This window comes from Dryobates pubescens, chromosome 1 (genome assembly GCF_014839835.1).
Source record: "Dryobates pubescens isolate bDryPub1 chromosome 1, bDryPub1.pri, whole genome shotgun sequence".
NCBI classification, from domain to species: Eukaryota; Metazoa; Chordata; class Aves; order Piciformes; family Picidae; genus Dryobates; species Dryobates pubescens.
This window is the reverse complement of record NC_071612.1, coordinates 4,108,560-4,131,538: the sequence shown is the minus strand read 5'-3', so window position 1 is coordinate 4,131,538 and position 22,979 is coordinate 4,108,560. Positions and strand designations below refer to the sequence as shown.

General features: G+C 42.3%; 1 protein-coding gene across 1 annotated transcript in view; it reads right to left on the bottom strand.

Annotated features, from left to right (window-relative positions):
* The window catches only part of LOC104305110 (contactin-3), a 134,252-nt gene that overhangs the window by 47,678 nt on the left and 63,595 nt on the right, over positions 1 to 22,979 (bottom strand). The window contains exons 3-4 of the mRNA XM_054180035.1: positions 17,034 to 17,129; positions 540 to 743 (exon numbers count right to left, since the gene is read on the bottom strand). Coding sequence (XP_054036010.1) covers positions 540 to 743; positions 17,034 to 17,129 — 300 coding nt within the window. The remainder of the gene's footprint in view (positions 1 to 539; positions 744 to 17,033; positions 17,130 to 22,979) is intronic.

Genomic DNA, 22,979 nt, shown 5'->3' with positions numbered 1-22,979 from the left:
AATCCCCCTGCCAGAGCAGGATCACCTGGAGTAGGTCACACAGGAATGCATCCCAGTGGGTTTTGAATGTCTCCAGAGAAGACTCCACAGCCTCTCCGGCCAGCCTGTTCCAGGGCTTGGTCACCCTCACAGTGAAAAAGTTTTTCCTCATGTTCCTGAGGTACCTCCTATACTCCAGCTTGCACCCATTGCCCCCTGTCCTATCACTGGACATCACTGAAAAGTGCCTGGCTCTGTCCTCCTGACACTGCCCTTCACGTCTTTATAAACATGAATGGGGTCAACCCTCAGGCTCCTTTTCTCCAAGGTAGAGCCCCAGCTCTTTCAGCCTTGTCTCATAGGAAGATGTTCTGCTCCCTTCAACATCTTTATGGCTCTGAGCTGGACTCTTTCAAGCAGTTCCCTGAGGTCCTCCTTGAACTGAGGGGCCCAGAACTGGATGCAACATTCCAGATGCAGCCTCACCAGGGCAAAGCAGAGGGGCAGGAGAAACTCTCTCGACCTGCTAACCACAGCCCCTCTAACAGAGCCCCTCGTACCATCTGTGCGCAGCACTAGAGGAGTTGGCGAGCCAAGAACCTGGCTGTTGGTGACGGTGCTGGTTACAACACAGGTGTAGTTTCCCACGTCTGATGGCTCCACTTTGGCGATGTAGAGGTGCCCGGTCTCTTGAGATACAAAGCGCCGACTGTCCTCTTGCACAAACGATGGGTATTCATTGAAGATCCATGCAAATGACAGCTCTAGGTGGTAATAAAAAAGAAAGAAGGACACTTGTTGGGGGGCTTCCACTCTTTGTTTGGGGTTTTTTTCCCCTTCAATGACCAGTTCATGTTAGCTATTTTACATTCTAGTATTACACAGCATAATGTATTGTGGAACAAACAGGACCAGAGAGCCAACAGCTGAGAAAAATCTTTTTTTTACCAAGTATTAGAATCACAGAATTGTTAGGGTTGGAAGGGACCTCAAGAGTCACCAAGTTCCAAACCCCCTGCCATGGCCAGGGACACCTGGTGAGATGGTGTTGGGTGATAGGTTGGACTGGATGATCTCTGAGGTCTTTTCCAGCCTGGTTAATTCTGTATTCTGTATTCTACCTAGATCAGATCTAGCAAAACCAAATGAAAGCAAACAAATCACTTCTGCCATAGCCATAGCCATCACCAAAGCCATATCTCTTTCAGCAGAAGGGTGACAGGAATTCAAAGAGTGTTTTAGAGCAAGATAGTTTTTCAGCTCCTTTTCTTTTTTTTTTTTTAGTAAGACTTAATATGCACAGAAATAGGAACAGACAGCAAAAATGAGAGCAAATTTTGCTAAAATGGAAACATTATTCATTCAGTAGCTACTTAACAACTCAGCTAGATACTTAACAGCTAAAACCAGCAAGTGTGGAAGGTCAAAGGAAGCATGGAGTCCCAGTACTGCTCAGTGGGCAGTAAAACTAACTTTTTTCCCCTACAAAAGCTCACAAAACTTCACCAACACTGCCTTTGCATGATATGGCAAAGAGCCCTCCCTACCTTTTGGCACAGCCATTTGAAAGGAAAAGCAGACTTCAAGAGATAAACCCAAGAGATTTGGCAACAGCTGCGTCACGATCGGTTTGGGTTATTTTGTATTATTTTTTTTGTTGCCCCTGCACACTGCTCTGAGCTGTGTGTATCCAATTTTAATTGGCACAAAGCCCCTTCCTGTGCGAGGCCACGTGCTCGCCTCGTTTATGTCCTACAGAATCAAAGGAAATTAATGTTTAATGGTTTTCCAGGCAAGAAATAATTTTTCACCCAAGCGGCGCTCGGCTGAAAGTTTATCAAAAGATTATAGCTTCTGCAAGCGCTAATTAGGGGTGATTACAGCTTGATTGACCTGCCTTCACGTTAAAATATCTTGGAGCACTTGCACTGCCCCGACAAAAATGGAGTTCACTCCTGTTTGGCACAGGTTTAATTCCAAAGTGCGTAAAATCGGCTGCAGGCACGAAACAGAGAGCAGGCACCCTCCTAACCCTCGAGGGTGAGGATGAAAACCAAGGCAGGAACGTGCAAAAGCAACAGGACAATTTAACACAAGGTAAGATTGTGGAGATGAAAGGAAAAAAAATATTCAATAAATGGAATTATTAAAATATTTATGGCTAATGCAAAAAAGGGCATCAAATGAAATGGCTTATCATAATTGCATTTGATTTTCTTCTATCAATATTTAAACTTCCTCCATTAACATAATTTTGCAGGAGCAGAGAGTGTGAACAATTAACAGTCTCAGGACTTTGCTTAAAGAGTTTAAGTTTTGTCATATTTGGAAATGTTTATTCTTGAAACCAGTCACTTATCCTTCTGGACTTGCAGCGTGTATCCTCAGATGAAACAGTGGCTTTCAGTAAAAGGTCTTTCCTACGTAACATGAGAAGTGCAGCTGATTTCTGATAAGGAAGAGCAGCAAGGATCTGCCAAGAAGAGATGAGGGAGTTGGTGCAGGGGGAAGTAAAATTCTTGTCTCCAGTAGGCCTTTTGAGATGTGCCACAAGAATCTCATACACAAGCCAAAGACCACTCAGTCAACCTACACATTCTGTACAGCTGTTCCCCCATCTTACAAAACAAATACCGAGGTGCAGTTATCAATAGTTTGCTGTCTGGCACTACCTCGACAGCAAACCTGCCACTTCAAACAGAAACAAGAGAATAAGAAACTGTTTCAAGAAAGAAACCAAAGAAAGAGTACACCCAAAGAGTTTGAAAGGAACTACAACCTCTTTGACAGCAAAGGCTAGAAAATGAACAACAATTCCATTTCTACAGAGCAGATGGATGAAATGAGCATCCACAAGGCTGAGGAAGGGGCTGGAGACAAAATTAGGTATCAGCTGAGGAACTGTAAGAAAAGGAAAGAAAGAAATTGTATTTTCATCTCTATGTTCACAAGACACACAAGTGCAGGAAGTCAGGCTTTATTGGTTCTGGTATTTATTGAGCTACTTGTTTTCCTTAGCTCACTATTTTATTTTCACTCCTCTCTCTGTCTCTCTTTATTTTTAAGGAGAAAATTATAAGGGAAAAAAAAGACATTATTCAAAATATTCAAAGGGGTCAGACAGATCTGGATACACAGCAAGAAAATCAGCAGCTTGGTTTCCTTCTTGTTATATTGGGTTAAGTCAAGAGTAAACTCATTGTAATCGGTCATTATGATTATGAAAGCCACATAAAGTGTATTCCAGTTTAATTGGGTCCTTCAACAGCCTATGAATAAGCACTCCTGGAACTTAATTTCCCATTCTACATATATTTTCATTGACTCTCTTAAATAAAAGAGAGCAGGGCAGGGTAGTTCTCTACCAGGGCCCCACAGCCAATATCTCATTTGATATTTCTTGTACTTTACAAAATTGCATTCTTATTTTCCCCAAATAATTCATATTAAACAACTCCTGCTGTGATTTATTATGTTTATACCACTTGCCTGTTGCTGATCCTTTGGCACCTCAAGGGACATAAACTCACTCCCCTTTCTGTCAATTACAAGTTTTCAGTTGATTTTCTGTTATAAATGGAAGCAATATGTCTCTCCTGGGCTTCCTTGGAGATCTAAGCCTTTGCTTTCCAGGGCATTTCCTCCCCCCCCATTTGGTGACCATACATGGATAAGGAATTGCAAATTACAGTTATTACTCAATTTTTATTTGTTTACTATGTCTTGGTTGGCAGCTTCTCTTTATTTTGCATTATCTCATAATTATTTACTGTGCAGTCTCCAAGCCCCACTCAGCATGCTCACACTGTTCTAGAAGCTTTGTGCAACTGAGGGTTCAATTACATATGGACAACTGAAGTTTATTTTATCCACTAAATGCACAAATTCTGAAGGTCATCTCTTGCTCTTTGTGTGCTGGACCATACAGTAGCTTGATACATATTCACTAGCCCCATCTAAACTCACATCTAAATCAAAGTCCCAAAAGAACCCAAAGTAAATTAAGTGAATAATATTGTTCTGAAACAGATTTAAACTCATGTTCAAGAGCTGGGGGAGGGTGTTCAGAGATGGGCAACAAATCTACTGATGTGTCTGGTGAGGAGGCAGCTGAGGGAACAGGGTTTGTTTAGTCCAGAGAAGACAAGGCTGAAAGGAATCCTCAATGCCCTCTAGAACTCCCTGAAAGGAGGTCAGAGTGAGGTGAGGGTTGGTCTCTTCTGCCTAGTATCAGGTGACAGAATGAGAGAAAATGGCCTCAAATTGCACCAGAGGAGTGTTAGGTTGAAGATTAGGAAGAATTTGTTCAGTCTAAGTGTGGTCAGGCATTAGAACAGGCTGCCAAGGGGAGGTGGCAGAGCCACCACCCCTGGAGATGTTCAAGAAATGTATGAACGTGGCACTTCAGGACACGGTTTAGTGATCATGGTGGTGTTAGGCTGATGGTTGGATTTGATCTTAGAAGGTTTTTTCCCAACTGAAACAATTCCATGATTCAAAAGCTATTGGATTTCAATTAGTGAAGTTTCCATAAATACTCCTGAAAATAAATGAAAACACTTGATTTTGAGTGCATCAAGCTGACTGAACAATAGCTAGAGGTTTTCTGTTTTGTGGTTTAAAGACGTTTCATGTGTCAGTCATCAGCACCCAAAGATACAGCACTTCATGCAGTTCTCCAATTCAGATTTTAGAATATTCTGTAACAGAGATACAAGAAGCTGAAGCATCCTGGTGTTTCCTGTCTGCAGCTGGCACTCTGCCTAACCTGCAGTATTATGGCTTTTAAAAACTCTTTGCAAGAAAGTAATCAGCAGCAACTAGAAACTGCAATTAAAGAGGTGGAAATCTGAAGCAACCAGCTATTTTGAATTAGCTACCTTAAAAGTAATGGAAAAGTAACACTGAATTTGAGAGGATAATGACAGATTCCATAATTAAGGAAGGAACCAATTAGTTCATCATTTGGCCCAGTTTCAGCTCAAACTGTGATGAAATGACAGAACATGGAGAAAAGCCTCTCACTCTGAAGATGAGCATCACTCAGAAGGGGCAAGCTCTTGCTCACAGACATGGCTTTGTGGGGCAGTCACAGGGAAATGCCGATTTGCCATCACTGCTGAGGACAGCTCTGTACCTCTGTCTGCACAGGAACATCCAGGAAAGTGCAAACAAATCATTTAAAGGTAGCAAATTAATCTGCATGAGGTAAAAGTGCATTAAACTCCCAGAGAATGCTCTTCAGCTAGATGTAATCTGTCCTTAGCTCACTGCAGCCTAATACTTAGACGATTCCACTGCAATGGGTTCACAGATTTACAGATTGCATCAGGTTGGAAGGGACCCTCACAGGTCACCTTGTCCAACCCCCCTGCAGTCAACAGCAACACCTCCAGCTAGATCAGGCTGCCCATGGCCATACTGAGTCTGATCTTCAGTGTCTCATGGGATGGGGCCTCAAACACGTCCCTGAGCAGCCTGTTCCAGTATTTTACCACTCATCATAAAGAACTCCCTCCTGATGTCCAACTTAAATCTCCCCTTCTGCAGCATCAAACCACTGCCCCTCATCTTATTGTTACAAGCCCTGCTAAAGAGTCCTTCCCCAGCTTTCCCGTTGGTCCCCTTCCACAATTGAAATGGATCTCTAAGGCCTCCCTGGAGCCTTCTTTCCTCCAGGCTGAAAAGCCTCCATTCTTTCATCCTGTCTTCATAGGAAAGGTGCTCCAGCATCCCTCTGATCAGCTTTGTGGCCCTCCTCTGGACCCACTTCAGCAGGTCCCTGTCTCTCTTGTGTTGAAGGCTCCATAGCTGGATACAGTACTCCAGGTAAGGTCTCACCAGAACAGAGCAGCAGAATCACCTCTCGACCTGCTGGCCATGCCTCTTTTGATGCAGCCCACTCATGGATGCGAGTGCCCTTGGAGGTGTAATACATTTTATCTTACACACACTACCATTAACTCACTAACTAAATTTCTTTCATTATTAGCTACCTTAGACCACTTAGTTCACCACCAGAAAAAGTCCATTCTTCCTTTGGCAAGCCAGCTGCAAAGCTACTCTTGGTGCCTGGACTTCAGCCAAAAAAAAAAAAGAGGTAATATTTTATCTCTGCCATAAAATAAATCACATCTTTCTCAAGATTTGGGCAAACATTAAAGGTTGTTCTACAAATGAAAAACTTACCCACTCTAGGCATAAGACAAGGTGTTTATGTACTCCAATGTGGGATCTCCTAATAAATGTGTAACTGGAGACTATAACCTCTTTAGGTGCCACTGTCAAAAGAGATACAGTTTTGACAATAAAAAACCTCTTTAAAATTTTATTAGAAATAAATTGTCCAGCATTACAGGGTTTTAGGGCATATTCTCGATCACAGTAAGTGCCCAGAAACTGAAAAACTGTCCCAGAGTGTGTTCAGATGGAAAAAACCAAAACTCAGTATTTCTCAGGGGCATCCTGAGTTATTTGCAGGCAAGTAGCTATACCAGCAATCACTGAATCACAGAATGGTTTGGGTTGGAAGGGACCTCCAAAGGTCATCTAGTCCAACCCCCCTGCAGTCTGCAGGGACATCCTCCACTAGATTAGGTTGCTCAGAGCATTGTTGAGCCTGACCTTCAGGGGTGGGGCCTCAGCTACCTCCCTGGGCAATCTGTTCCAGCGATCCACAACCCTCATGGTAAAGAACTTGATCCTAACAACAATCAAAGTCTCCTGTAATTTCGAACCATTGTCCCTTGTCCTAACACTGCAGGTCTTTGGAAACAGTCTCTCTGCAGCCATCCTGCATGACCACTTCAGCTACTGGATGGCCATAATAGGCTTCCCTGGAGCCTTCTCCAGGCTGAACAACCCCAGCTCCTTTAGCCTGTCCCCACAGAGGAGGTGCTCCAGCCGCTTCATTATCCTCATGGCCCTCCTCTGTGAGGTCCACGTCCTTCCTGTGTTGAAAGCTTCAGAAAACAATGCAAAAGTCTTTAGCTTTTCACCAAAAGCTGCAGGCACACTTCAGGGCACAGCCCAGCTATAATCTGGATGTTGGCAGTTGACTTTTTGTTGATGCTTTCTACATACAGGGATTGAATTGTGGCTACCAGGAGTAAAGTGACACAGTGAGTATCACATTAAAATAGAATCATAAAAATCACAGAATGGCCCAGACTGGAAGAGACCTTAGAGATCATCTAATCCAACCTCCCTGCCAAGGGCAGAGACACCTCTCAACTAGACCAGGGTACTCAAGGCCCCAACCAGCCTGGCCCCGAACATCTCCAGCCTCATAGTGAAGAATTCCTTCCTAAGATCCAATCTAAAACTATTCTCCTTCAAATTTAAATAGCTGGATCATTTTCCAGACTTGAGGAAAATTTGTTTGGAGGTTTATAAATGGTTCTGAGATTTGCCCTGAATTCCCCAGTATAACACTCTTCTTTTGGCTGAAGATAGCTTTGTCCACACAAGACAAACAGGACAATGGGAACCAGAGTCCAGCTATAAAAACAAAAAGTGAGGAACATCTGCTGAGAAATTCATTTTATTCCAGAGTACAATGGAAACACCCTGATTTGAAACTAATGCAGACCATTAATCTTTTTGGCATGAAAGTTGAATTATTTTGTAGATAAAATAGAAAAGATCAATTTTCAGCACGCTGTGCAGGTAATTAGGCATGCAACTTCTGTGTATAGAATAACCCCAAACAATGAGAGCAGTGAGAGGGGCCTAGGCAATATCTTGCAATTTCAATCTACACATTTAATGAGAATATTGAAATGTTTTTAGCTGAAACTGCAAGGTTCCTACTTCAGGCTAACACCTCATTTTCATTTTTTAAATGGAATATGGTAAGGGATCCACTCATTTGCTGATTCTGAAGTGAGCCAGTGTGATGTAAAAACAGATGCAATTCCTGGAACATCGATATACCATGAACTGGATTGGTTTTTTTTTTTCCTCCTGCCTCCCCCCCTTACCACAGCCATACACTGGTAAAGTAGGAATCACACAAACAAGCTGGCTACCTTCTGCCTGAGGTGACAAAGCTCCAGCCATGTTAAATGGCCCACTGAAGGCCTGTCTGTTTCTACACTCAGACTTTTCTAAGTCTTTCAGAGCAGTGCCAAAAGCAAAGCACACCATTGCAATTAAACAGGAACAGTCTTAAGCTCACCCTTGGGAAACACAAATATTCAAGACTGGCAGTATTAGTTCTTTATTAATACCATCAAACTTCCCAGCCCCCCCCCCACGTCCCTGACTCAGAATGGCTTGGGTTGGAAGGGACCTTAAAAGACCATCTAGTTCCACCCCCCTCTGACATGAGCAGAGACACGCTCCACTACACCAGGTTGCTCAGGACCTCATCTAACCTGGCCTCACTCACAGTGAGCGCATCCCCAGACTGGAAAAGCAGCTTGTCAATGTGGCCTTGCTTAATCTGTTTGCTTTTTGTCCCTCCCCTCTCCCCTGTCACACATGGGATTTGATCATTAGTGTCAAGTTTCAAACCAAACATGACCTCACAATATCAAGTTGCTCCTTAACTGGAGGGTTAAATGTTCCTCGGTACTCCAAGGGAGTCCTGATGTTAATAGGTGAGTCTAACAAACTGCATTTCTCCATTGGGGTTCCAGTGAGGAATAAAGACCCAATTTTGCTTCCTCTCCAGATGATGGATTAGTTTCTTTTTCTCACATTTCCAAACTAATTGTTTCAGACTATCTGTGCTATTCAAAGTGTCCAGGCTCTGATCACATTATTCCTCCTCTGGAAGTATGCAGAAGAGTAAGAAACTGCTTTAGGAAGCAGTATTTAAATACATACCCATTAGCCACATCCATTTCAAATGACAAATTGTTCTTTTAATCACCTCCCTAGAACTTTACATTTAATTGCTCAGAGCATTTCCAACAACTCTGTTGTGCTTTCTCATGAGTTGAAAGTGTTTTAAATTGCTTCATGCCTATAATAATTTTGAGGAGAGAAAGATGATAGTTTAGTTTATTGCTCAACTAAAACACATCTGATTTCTTCTGGATGTTAAGTATTAAGGAGATAAGTTCAAGGAAACTAATGGGAATACCCAAGAGTAAGTTTTCAAAGGAATTTACTAATGTTTATAGGTGCAAGTAGTAATCAGTGACAAATTTCATTTGGTAGTCTTGCACTCATTTAGGAGAAGGGACTTGGTAAACCCCTGTGAAAAACAAGAATTACTTGCAGTACTCCGATTAAGAGTGTAATGATCAGCTATGACTGTGTGCTGGAACTGCAGCTATCTCCCTCCTGCCTCTTCCTAATCAATTATCCTGCTTCCAAAGAAAAGCTCAAATATTTTAGTGGAGAAGATAATAAATAGCTGGAGGAGAAAAACCCTTCAGCAACAATTTAGGGATAAAAATAATCTTGAGAGAGGGCCAAATCCAGTTATTTTCTCCAATTTTCTTTTCTTTACCCAAGGCATGCTTGAGAGACCTGGGAACAGCTAAGCAAAGGGCCTTGGTCTGAACTTCTTGCTTGCAATTTGGTTCTTCCTAATCTATTTCCACCTCTTTCTTTCCATCTTCCCCTTTTTCCAACAAATACTCCCCCACCAGGAGACATATCTGCCATCAAGAGATTCTCATCCCATGTTGCTGCCTCTCAGGTTTTCAGGTTCAGGAAATAGAGCCAATGAGAGCAGGTATCAGCAATAAAGTGTACATCCCATAGACTTTTGAGGTCTTCTGGAGTGCCCATGTCTATTTTGCTGATTAAACTTATGCAGTATTATTCCCACAAAAATCTGCTTTACTCATTGCTCCTCATGCTACTGCTTTAAGTAACCAACTCCTAGTAAATCTTCAGTGGAAACCAAATGCACTGCAGCCAGCCACTCTTATGCAAAAGTCCTCCTTAGGCTGTAAGTGAAATCGTACCTCTCACTGCACAGACTACAGGTTCTGACATGCTCTCAATTCCCACTATGGAAAACAATAATTGATCTCTAAAATACTGACAGTTAAGGATTTTATTTTGGTTTTTATGCTACTTGTCAAATACAGAAATACATAGAAAAGACTGAAGGCTAGAATTTTTCCTTAAAAAACAAAACAAGATAAAAAGCTGCAATATTCCCATAATCATTTTGCAATGACTATTCAAGATGTAGTACAAAACTCAAAAGAACTAGTATTCCTGTTTCCAGGCTTTATGCTCTTCTGATTACCTGGCTATACAGCTATATCCTTCACGATCTACATACAAGTCTTAAAGTAAGACTTACAGCAGGGCCAACCTGGATGTGTTCTTGTGTGGCCTGCCCTACGTGCTCCTGCTTTGGGAGGGTTGTTGGGCTGGATGATTTTCTGAGCTCCCTTCCAACCCCTAACATTCTGTGAAGATCAAATACTCATTCACAACTTCAGTGTCACAGATTCACGGATTGCATTGGGTTGGAATGTGCATAATGAAACATGAAGTGAACAAAAGAGTTTTGTAGGAATCACACAATTGTAGAATGTTAGGGGTTGGAAGGGAGCTCTGAAGATTGAGTTCAAACCGTCCTGCCAAAGCAGGATCACCTTGGGCAGGTCACAGAGGAATGCATTCAGATGAGTTTTGAAAGTCTCCAGAGAGGAAACTCTGCAACTTCTCTGAGCAGCCTGTTCCAGTGCTCCTTCACCCTTACAGTAAAAAGCCTTTTCTCATGTTGGGGTTGCACTTCTTATGTTGTAGTTTGTATCCATTGCCCCTTGTGCTATCACAGGACACCATTGAAAAGAGACTGGCACGTTCTTCTTGACAATCACACTTCAGATACTTAAAACATTAGTAAGATTTTCTCTCAAGCTTGCTCTTTTACAGACTAAACAGCCCCAGGCCTCTCAACTTTTCCTCATCAGGCAGATGTTCCAGTCCTTTCATTATTCTCATAGCCCCTCAGTGGACTCTCTCTAGCATATCCCTGTCCCTCTTGAACTGAGGAGCCCAGAATTAGACACAATACTTGAGATGTGGTCTCATCAGGGCAGAGTAGAAGGGGAGAACCTCCCTTGACCTGCTGGACGCACTTAATGCATGCCAACATACTGCTGACCTTCCTGGCCACAAGAAGGCACATTGCTAGAATTGGGAATTATACCATGCTTGTCCAGCTTGCCCTTTCCCAAACTGGAATAATCCATCTTCTGCTAAAAGTTTCTTAGGCCACTTACACACTTCCATGCCAGCTTCAAATCAGGTACTGTAAGTAGCTGTAGACATTGCACGAATAAATAAATGAAGAAAACAAACATATACTTGGCCTGATGCCCTTCAGCCTGGAACACAGGTTTATCACAAAAGTGCTCTGGAAAGACTGCATTTGACAAAGTGCAGAGCAGCAAAAGTGTCTCTGAAGCGTTGGTTTGTTACTGGTGGTGAAAATAATGCTCTGACAGATCGAAATCATTGAGAAATCCAGCTGTGAATGTGTGTTATTGTCCCTCATATGGACAAATGTAAGTGTCTCTTGGGTACCATTTGATTTCAGACTGTCAGCTGAAATTTGTGCAGATGATGATGATGAGACACCAGCAGGGCTATTGCAAGATATATTTTTAAATAAAAATACCATTTCTCTTTGGCAGATTGAGAACAGCTCGAGAACACTGCGGAAGCATTTATAAGGCCACTGCTCTTACAATATTCCACACACTATTCTCCTTAGAATGCATTTTTGGGCAAAAACCTCATAACCTGCCTCCTGCAAGCATGATTTATTCCTCATGCCCAGAGAAGTGTCATCCACGATATGTAACAGAAGCAAAGAGAGGTGCAAATCCAGGATGCTTTCCACCTCCTGAAAACACTCTGAGGGGCAGCAGAAAAGAAAACGAATTCTGGAGTCCTATCAGTTTGATTTTGCTTTGTTTTAAGGGTCTGAAATGATTCCAAGGCCAAGCAAGTAAAAATCAATTCAATTTGCAGTTCCCTAAAATAAATAAATAAATAAATAGCATGTTGATATTCAAGAGCTGCAGAAAAGAAATAATCAAAGCATCAAACTATCCCTGGCATATGAGATACTTTCCATACCATGTTATTCATGAAGCATGGTCCTGCTAAAACTCGCAGGTCTCCAAATGGCAGTGCAAGAGACATGAGCACAAATCTGCAAGTCTAAACGCTCATTTGCAAGAGACATGACATTATTCACTGAATGATCTGTCACAGCAAACAGTCAGCAATAAATTGGGATCTATTTTTTCATTGTCTAATATCATTTTGCATCAGCATGTCACAACTTTAAAACAATATGCTGTAAGCCAAATTGATCCCTCCCTATCAAATGGACTCCTATGTATTGATTAATAGTCCATGTTTTTCAGGGCACAACAGTAAGACAGAGGACATATTCTTGCTGGTTTATAGATGGAGAAATGTTTTTGTCATACTGCATGAAACAAGAACACATATAACACAAGGCTAATTATGAATATATGACAAATGGAACTTCCTTGCAATTTCCAAGCAACAGATTGTCAGCTCCACAATGTTCTTGCCATTTACTGAAGTTCTTGTGGGTTATGGTCATATTCCACACAGTAACAAGATTACAGGGAGTATCTGCACCCACAGTATGCTAATTCCTTATTTTTCCAGGCAAGCCTGAATTCTTTAAAATGCATAGAATACATAGAATAGAATACATAGAAAAAGCCAGGTTGGAAGAGACCTTCAAGATCATCGTGTCCAACCCATCAACCAATCCAACACCACCCAAACATCTAACCCATGGCACCAAGCACCCCATCAAGTCTTCTCCTGAAAACCTCCAGTGATGGCGACTCCACCACCTCCCCAGGCAGCCCATTCCAATGGGCAATCACTCTTTCTGTATAGAACTTTTCCCTAACATCTAGCCTGAACCTCCCCTGGCGCAGCCTGAGACTGTGTCCTCTTGTTCTGGTACTGGCCGCCTGGGAGAAGAGACCAACATCTGTCTGTCTACACCCTCCCTTCAGGTAGTTGTAGAGAGTAATAAGGTCACCCCTGAGTCTCCTCTTCTCCAGGCTAAGCAACCCCAGCTCCCTCAGCCTCTCCTCACAGGGCTGTGTTCCAAACCCCTCACCAACTTTGTTGCTCTTCTCTGGACTCGTTCCAGCAAGTCAACCTCCTTCCTAAACTGAGGGGCCCAGAACTGGACACAGGACTCGAGGTGCGGCCTAACCAGTGCAGTGTACAGGGGCAGAATGATCTCCCTGCTCCTGCTGGCCACACTGTTCCTGATGCAGGCCAGGATGCCATTGGCCCTCTTAGCTGCCTGGGCACACTGCAGGCTCATGTTCAGTCTACTGTCAACCAGCACCCCCAGGTCCCTCTCTGCCTGACTGCTCTCCAGCCACTCTGACCCCAGCCTGTAGCTCTGAACGACCTGAATGACCACCAAGCAAACATTCACCTACCATTATAAAGTACCTTTTTCTCCCTATATAAAGCAGCACTGAAATCACCACAACAGAAAAGGACCATGCCTCATTGCTCCCTCCTCTCCTGAAGAGCAGAGTATACCTCACAAATCCAAAATCGATGTCAGATGAGTAGAACTGACTGCACTAAACAAATATCAACCACAGTATCCAGCAAACAGAAATGGCTGAAGACAAGCTACATGATAATCAAGCTACACCTTCAGTATTAACAGTAGGTGAAACCCCTAAAGGAACTTCTGGATTTGCTTTCCTTGGGACTTTGTTGCTCCTCAGTCACTGACATTGGAACAAAATCAATAGCAGAGAAAAATCATTTTTAGATCTCCATATGCCTAGCCTCTTCCATTCTTGGCAGAATGGGAAGAAATTAGCCTTGCATGAATGTTTTTTTTAACCAGCTACACATTAAGTGTATCCAATATTAAGTTTTGTTTGGTGAGATGTTTTGTTATATTGACAGCTCTTCAAAACCAGCTAAGACACAACAGTATCACAGTAAAAAATAGCTGCAGAGAGTTCAGCAGAATTTAATGGTCCTAACAATTGAAAAAGATAGCAGGAGATCTACATGAATCAATTGTAGACACCATTTTATCTTCTGAGTCTGTGGGTGAGATGATTTACTGATTTGTGGGGAACACAGGGTAGTTAAACAGATTGCCTTGTAACTGAATTAGAATTTTATGCAGAAGTATGGTCACACAGAACGATGACAGATGACCATCTTAATTACCCCAAAATCACTGCTCAATTATAATACATCTTATATTATTGAGCATAAAACCCAGCTGAATTAGTACAATATTTGGGGAGGAAGTCATCATAGAATGGCTCAGTTTGGAAGGGACCTTAAAGACCACCTACTCCAACCTCCTTGCTATGGGTAGCGATGCCTCTCAACCAAACTCGGCTGTTTGAGGTCTCATCCAACCTGGCCTTGAACACCCCCAGGGAAGGGACATCCATAAGCTCCCTGAGCAGCCCATTCCAGAGTCTCACTACCCTCATACTGAAGAGCTTCCCAAGATCCACTCTAAACATTTTCTCCCTCAGCTTATTAAAACCATTCGCCCTTGTCCTGTCACTAGACAGCCTTATGAAACATCCCTCTCCAGCCTCCCTTTGGGATCCCCTCTGGTATTGGAAGGCAGCTCTAAGGTCCCCCTGGAGTCTTCTCTTCTCTAGGCTCAACAGCCCCAGCTGTCTCAGTCTATCCTCACAGCCCCAGCCTCCACACATCAATGGAATCTCCCATTCAGTAAATCTCAAACAATACTGCTAAAAAAGGGAATGCCCCAAAGGGAAAACATGGCAACTCTAAAGAAAATACCGGTGTGTTTTGTGATAGAGGTTGTGTTTAATGACAGCAATACAAAAATTATCTGAGCACCCTCAACTGGAAATGCTGATCACCCACTTCCTCCTCCCATACACCAACATCCATTACACAAAGCAAGCTAAAACACAAACTCAGCACATGAGCTCATGTTTATGAAGTTAAATGGAGTTTCATTGTTGGTTTAAATGGTAGATGTCCATACCCTGAGGAAACTGGAACTTCAGACTTTGAAAGGACAAAAGTACTATTAACTGCATGAATAATTTGCTCCCCATTGAAAGGGAATATTCATATTACATGAATAGCTGTGGCTAAGATAAGCAAAGAAAAAGGATGCCAAATTGTAGGAGGGGAGCAATTTCTCTTTTTCCATACTATAAGCTGGGATGAACATTGGTTTCTATTGTAACTGGAATGCTGTATATGGAGGAATAATCATAATTTAATCAAGTCTCTTCCTGAAGACTCTTTACAGAGAATGTAAGAACTAAGTGCAATTAAAGTTGCAAGAACTTAGACATTGCACAACATGACAGAACACTAAAGGTCAGCATTTGGGGGGCTAAAAGGAAAGACTAAACATTTAAGAAGGTTTTTAGAATGAGTATTGTCTGAAATAATTTGATAGCTCAGTACCACAAATACAGAATCAAAGGGAAAAAAAATTAGATCACTGATCTGGAAAGGGCTGAACAGCCCTCAGGCCATGTCAGCTGTTCCTAAACCATCCCTGCTATTCCTATTTCTGCTAAATGGATGGAGATTTTATCTAAGACTTTCTAACCTGCATCTAACCACAGCAGCTCTAGAGGCACTGTATGCTTAATGCCACCATGCTGTAGGTTCATGTTGTTGAAGAAAGAAGAGGGAGGTTATTTTTCCACCTTGCTCCATGTCTCCCCAAAACTTTCAACGATTAATCCTCCATCTGTCAGACACATCCAAGGATTTTACATAACTGTGGTATCAGTTCTCAATTCCATTTGATAATTCAGGGAGCCCTCAGCTCCCTTGTTTTTTGGGTTGTTTTTTGTTTGTTTGTTTGTATTGTGGTTGGTTTTTTGTTTTGGTTTTGTTTTGTTTTCCTGAACAACCCAATTAGTGTGGGGGGTATCAATTATATCCCAGCTGCTGACTGCAAAAGGAAATTCTCACCTCTTCCACGTGTTGATTTGAACCACTGTTTTCAGCAACATGAATGTGTTTGGTCTCACCTCCTGTTTAACACCTCACTCTTAAACATTGCAAGAGCCAGGCAGAGTTGTAGTCACTTTATCAGTCACCTCTGGGTGTGTTGCCATGCAAGGGACGTGAGTGTAGGAATGGCTGGGGTAATTGAGACCTTGGACTGCATGTGGAAACAAAATTTAATCATTCTAATTCTTACAGATAGTTGGAAGAATGACCCATTTTCTCAGCAGCTGAAAAGACAAAGCTGTTGCAAGGCTATAAAGATGATTTAAGGGTATGTATCAGTTTACAGAGGAAAAAATTCTGCAAGCTCAGACAGTTGTAAAATTGCCACTTTATGGCTGTGTCTGCTTGGACTCTGACAAATTCAAGAAGCCACAATACCTATATTATTGTATTGAATGTTTAGTTTACATTACCTTGTCTTTGCAATCAAATCTAATGTTTGACATCATAACCCTTCAATAACGAGACTCCATATCAATTAAAAACAAATAAAAGTCAGTTACTTTCAAATACTGCTTGAGGCTCAACAGCAATTAGTCACAGACTCAAGATGCAGAATGAATGATAAAATGTATGAAGAACTTTTGATCCACCAAGAAACCATATACCCATTTTCCTCACCCCCCTCCAGACAGCAGTGTTTTAAATCATATCAGCATCATGACATTACACTATCAAATGTCTTGCGTACAAGAAAGCAGGTAGATACTAGAATAATTCAAGACAACAATCTGCTCTCTGCAATTGTCTACTCAGAGAGAAAGCCAGGTTGAGAAGGTTTGGCAATTGTGAAACTGGGCAGAATTTCACTCCAGAAGACAATTAATTACTGAAACTATCAAAAAATATCAGACATGTTAAGCACACAGAAATCACTAGGAGCTAGAGAGGCTTTCCAAGATAGAAGGAAATCCTAAGTACTACTTCTCCCTCTTTTGGTTCTCTCTCTGTGTATTTATTCCAGAACTAGGTCTCACTCTTGCTCTCTATTGCATTTCCAGGAGATATTCCTCTTTACAGTCTGGCTGAAGCATGAAGCTTGGAAGGTCTCTTACCTCCTGCCCGAGGGGGTGGTCCACAGAGCAGTACAACTCCCTGCCCCTCTCGAACCGATACCGCACTTCTCATTTTCGTCCTGGAGTTTTCAAGCTCTGTTTTTGACAGAAAAGAGAGGCAGATATTAGGAAGCACAAAAGACTAAACATACAGGAGTTTCTAGTTCTCAAACCCTGATATTGGACCTCTTAGGAGACACCCAAGTTCAGTGAGTTCAGTCAGCTGGTTGCAGAAGAAATGGCTGCTCAAAACGAGGGAGGATGACAGAATTAGGACTGACCTAATTTGCAACAACATAATTAAGCAAATTCCATGGTTAATTTTGTTCTTATTCAGTTAATTTTGTTCTTATTCTAGGCTTATACTACCCTAATTTTGACAACCAGAAAGGAGTCAGGAGCATAACTTAAAAATAGGTCTTTAAGCCACTGCTACTTCTGAAATGAAGGTTCTGATGCAAATAACATCAGGATCCTGCTGAGCTCCTCTAACCAACTGTAAAATGAGACTAGGAACAGAGTTAATCAGAAACCAGATATAAATCTTTTCAAACAGAAAGGAAACCCCTCAACCATCTCCCTGCGGCAGAATCCCTTGTAATGTCTCTAAGCTCTGCTGAAGACAAGCACTTTGCACCTCAGTGTACTGAGCCAGCTCTCTGCTCTGCCTGGCCTCAGCTCTTCTGGGATCTTTATAAGCTGTGTAAGAGGGGAAAGAAATGCTCCTGAGTCTCCATAAATGAAAAGTCACAGAGCAGCAGTATTTTAACATAAATTTAAATTAACTTTCCCTAAGTGGTGACTCATGATCCAGGAAAGCATGGCCTCATTAAAACCTTGACTTGAGCTAAATAGAACATTCAATACAAACTAAGATTGAGGGTCTATACAAAGAAAGGGTTTTCCATGAATAAAACACTTGTTTTCCCCATAATAAACCCAAGCAATTAAAAAATTCCCTATGGTTATAACCTTGTACAGGATACTAGAAGAGTCTTGAAAATAGGGCTGCCTTTATAATCAAGCACAACAGCAGTAATCAGTTGACCAACAGTAGCTAATTCCCCAAATCTATTTTTTAATGTTGAGCAGCAACAGCTGTTAGAGCCAGAACACTGAGCAAGATGGGGGCTGCAGTGCTTTGTTTTACAAAAATACATTCAGTGCCACAATAAGATACTGTTGGACTATTCCTTGTCACTGTCTACAAAGCTCACAGGAGAGGTTCTTAAAAAGGGCTGTTTGCAGCTTTCCAACTGTGAATGAATTTCTGTGCAGGCACATCTCGGTGCCTAAGTTTCTGTGCACAAAGTTTGGATCCTCTCACTGGACGTGTTGTGGAGACCACGTACAACCCGAGCCAAGCGGATTTCACTGGGAGGGAGAGGGTGCTGAGGGCACTGGAGCACCTCTCTTACAAAGAAAGGCCAAGAGAGCTGGGGCTGTGTTGCCTGGAGAGCAGCAGACTGAGAGGAGATGTTCCCAATGCTCAGCAAGAGCTGAAGGGTGGGGCTCAGCTTTTTTCACTAGTGTCCTGGCATAGGACAAGGGGTAATAGGTACAAACCAGAACACAGGAGATTTCTCTTCAGCTTCAGGGAAAACTCTTTGCTGAGGGCCTGCAGGCTGCCCAGAGTGGAGTCTGGTTTTCTGGAGACTTTTGAAAGCCACCTGGACAACCTGATCTAGGTGATCCTACTCTGGCAGGAGCTTGGACTAGATGATTCAGTATTCAGTATCACTAAGGTTGGAAGAGACCTCAAAGATCATCGAGTCCAACCTGTCACTACTACTGCCCACTGCAGGCTTGAACTCACAAACCTTGCCATTAAGGGTCTTATGTGCTACCAACTGAGCCACTCCAGTGTTTCTGGATCTCAGGAGGTCCCTTCTAAACCCTGTTGTTCTGTGATGATTCTGTGAAAACACCATGCCTTGCAATTCTTCCCAGGCCTTCTAAACATCCTTTCCTTCCTTCTCTAAGCAATGTAGATTCATCAGCTTCCCCTAACACAATTCCCCTGAGCCACCAAAGCAAGAACCAAGAACTGACAGGACCCCAGAGAACACACACTATTCTACATTAGAATGAAATCAGACACACCATTTGGATTTTGAAGTTCAAAAGAAGGGGGGGGGAATGAAATAAATGTAAACAAAATTCTGCTCTCCTACATCACAGCTACTGCAAGGCAGAAACCAGTGATAAACTATTGCAATTTGATTACAGAAATTGTGTCACTGCATTTATAAGGACACGTGCTCATTTACTGCAATTACAGACCTTCAAAAGCTTGCTTGTCTTTGTCTTGTCCAACAACCTGCATGGGAAAGATGGGATTGGGCTGAGAGCACCACAGGAAGGGACGTGACCTGTGGGACATGCCAAGGCATCGAGAAAGGCACATCCTCCTTATCCTGCCGGCACCCAGCAGGGACCCACTGCAGCTCTGCGGTTCAATCTGTTGCAGTATGGTACTGCAGAAGTTATTACTCACTGATTGCAGATGAAGACTGCTCTCACAGGGGAATAGTTTTTTGGGAAACAAGAAGCAATGCAGAATCCATCAGAAGGTAAAGAGTATGAGCCATACTACAATGAAAGAATAATTTTTCACTAATTAGCAGGAAGCTCTCCATCCTACCTTCCAGAGCAGTTTAAGCACCAGACTAATCACACAGTCGCAGAAATATCATCAGTTAAGTAATTTATATGCTTGTATATTCTCTTTACACATTGTCTGGTGTCACTTTGAATATAATTAAAAATCACCATGAAAAATATTAATAGAGTTCTCTATGAGTAATATACAAAGAAGTCTAAGCCTCTGACCTTGGAAAGTGCTCCCCGCTTATACATGAGATTCTGCTCTGATTTTCAGGCTTTTCTGTAGCAGCACTAACGAGATTGCACTTCAAATACTGGGTTTTGGGGCTCTCACTCCAGGAAGGACATTGAGATGCTGGAGTAGGTCCAGAGGAGAGAAACAAAGCTGCTGAAGAGTCTACAGCACAAGTGTTGTGAAGAGCAGCTCAGGGAACAGACTGAAGCTTGAGGAAGGCAGATTTAGAGTGGATATTAGAAAGAGATTGCTTACAGTAAGGGTGGTGAGGCACTGGAACAGGTTGCCCAGAGAGGTTGTGGAAGCTGCCCTCCCTGGAGGTGTCCAAGGCCAGGTTGGATGAAGCCTTGAGCAACCTGGGCTAGTGGAAGGTGTCCCTGTCCATGGCAGGGGGTTGGAACTAGATGATCTCTAAGCTCCTTTCCAACCCAACCCATTTTATGAATTAACTAGGGCTCTTCAGGCTGGAAAAAAGGAGGCTCAGGGGAAACCTCCTCCCTCTCTACATCTTAATATAGGTTGTAGTGAGGTGGGTATTGGTCTCCTTTCCCAAATGAAAAGTGACAAGACAAGAACAAATAACCTCAAGTTGCACCAGGGGAGGTTTAGATTGAATATTAGGGAAATAGTTCTCACTGAAAGAGTAACGAAACCTGGAATAAGTTGCAGGGAAGTGTTGGAAGCACTGTCACTGGAAATGTGCAAAATAGGTCCAGATGTTACACTTGGGGACATAGCATAGTGGTGGATATGACAGTGCTGGGTTAATGGCTGGACCTGATAATATTGAAGGTCTCCTCCCAGCTTAGTGATTGAGTACTAAAGGTCAAAAATCAGTCCTGGCTGGTGGAGTAACAGGACTGAATGTTTTGGGTTTCTGTTTGTTTGGGGTTTTGAAGGTCTGGTTTTGTTTTGGTGGGTTTTGTTGTTGGTTTTTTTTCCCAATAAAGGCAGTATCCTAACAGCAATAACACTGGGGAGAAGTGCTGCATCTTCTACCAAAATTTGCTATTACATGAAATCATTGAGAAGGAACATTAAGTTCTCAGAAAGCTGACAGGGTAAATAAAACACTGTAAAAGGTGGGTAAATAACAGAGAACAGTGTTTACTTTCACAGATCAATTTGAAAGCAGAGGCTCTTACCCTGCTGAAATGTCTTAATAGATAAAATGTAAACTGAAAATAGAGGATGAAGGCAAGAACAGGACAGGAGATGGAGTTGAGAAGGAATGAGGCAGACTAGGACTTGCTATTCAGTGCCTCCAGGGATGACTACATCCCATTGTTTGTTTGGGAGAAAAAGGCAAACCCAATTTTTTTCGTACATTTTATCTATTGATCTGTGAGTTGTCTTATTCAGCAGAGTTTCAAAATTTTATCTGCCTTCAACTGGTCACCAAAATGAAATATTTTCAGGAGTTTGTCTTGTATAGATCTTCTTACTTGTATTTATTATGCCCTACTTCTATCTTCTTTCATATGAAATCTTACCATTGCAGTAGGAAGTGGGCAACTTCATTACTGAACTTTACCAGGAAACTTCTGAGAACAATCTGGGTAAAAATGCCACCAAAACCTGACTACACAAGGGAAAAAAATATAAATCCAATTGTAACCCAATCTAGATTTGTGTAATTTGCAAGTGAAAATGTTTTTATTGCCTATTTATAGTTGGCTGTACAGAAGAAAGTTTAAAATTAGCAATTGAGATTTTTCTGACTCCTGAAACAGCATTTTTTTTTTCTTTCCCCTGCTAATACATATTTGCCTTATTGCTTTAGCACCAAGTACATAAAGTTACATCAACTGAAATACACATGCCACTGCAATAAACTGGAGCAAGGAAATGTAATTCAGCTTTATTGAAAAGCCTTTTATTCTGCCCGAAAAGGAGAACAAAACGCCTTCTTGCACATACAAACAGCAAGGATATGAAAACTGCATATTCCATTGGGCTCTCTCCTTCCATTTAATAAGTTAAGTTTCAAGTCCCAAGCACCTTGCAAGGAAAGATTTCAAAATATGAAGGAAAAGGAACACGAGCATCATAGCCTGTAGGAACTGGTTTACGTCTTTGGAAGAGACGCATTTAGAAGTTTAGGTGAAAAGCGCTGCAATTAAAAGACAGGTTTGTGTATTCATGAGGGAAAGAGAGCGTACTGTGTGAAGCAGAAACTCAACATCAGCAGCCAATGGTCACTTGCAGTCCAGAAGCCAACAAGATCCTGGGCTGCATCAAGAGAAGTGTGACCAGCAGGACAAGGGAGGCAATTCTGCCCCTCTGGGTCTAGTGAAACCCCACCTGGAATACTGCATCCAGTTCTGGTGCCCCCATCATAACAGGGACAGCAAACTGCCTGAGCAGGTCTAGGGAAGGCCATGAAGATAATCAGAGGGCTGGAGCACCTCCCCTATAGGGATGGTTTGAGAGAGTTTCAGCTGTTCAGCCTGGAGAAAAGATGACTTTAAGGAAACCTTAGAACAGCCTTCCAATACTTGAAAGATGCCTACAAGCAAGCAGGGGAGAGACTTTTCTCAAGGGCATGTAGTGATTAGAGGGAACAGATTGAAGCTTGAGGAGAGCAGATTTAGACTGGAAATTAGAATGAAATTCTTCACAGTGAGGGTGCTGAGACACTGGAACAGGTCATGGATGGCTCCTCCCTGGAGAAGTTCAAGACCAGGTTGGATGGAACCTTGGGCAATCTGGTCTAATGGAAGGTGTGCCTGCCCATGGCAGAGGAGTTGGAACTAGATAATCTTTAGAGGTCCCTTCCAACCCAAATCATTCTATGAATGTGCAGAAGATAAACCTAACCTTGTTCTCACATGATAAAGAACAAAAATACCCTGATCTTCACCTGCAGACCACAGGCCTGCTGAGTGCATTTATTGTGGTTTATTGTGAGCACCTTCTAAAATGTTTTTAGGTTTCTGTAATCTTGCACAATCAAGGGAGGTAAGCAAGCAAGCCATAGAATACATAGAATAAACCAGGTTGGAAGAGACCTTCAAGATCATCGCGTCCAACCCATCACCAATCCAACACCGCCCAAGCAACTAACCCACAGCACCAAGCACCCTGTCAAGTCTTCTCCTAAA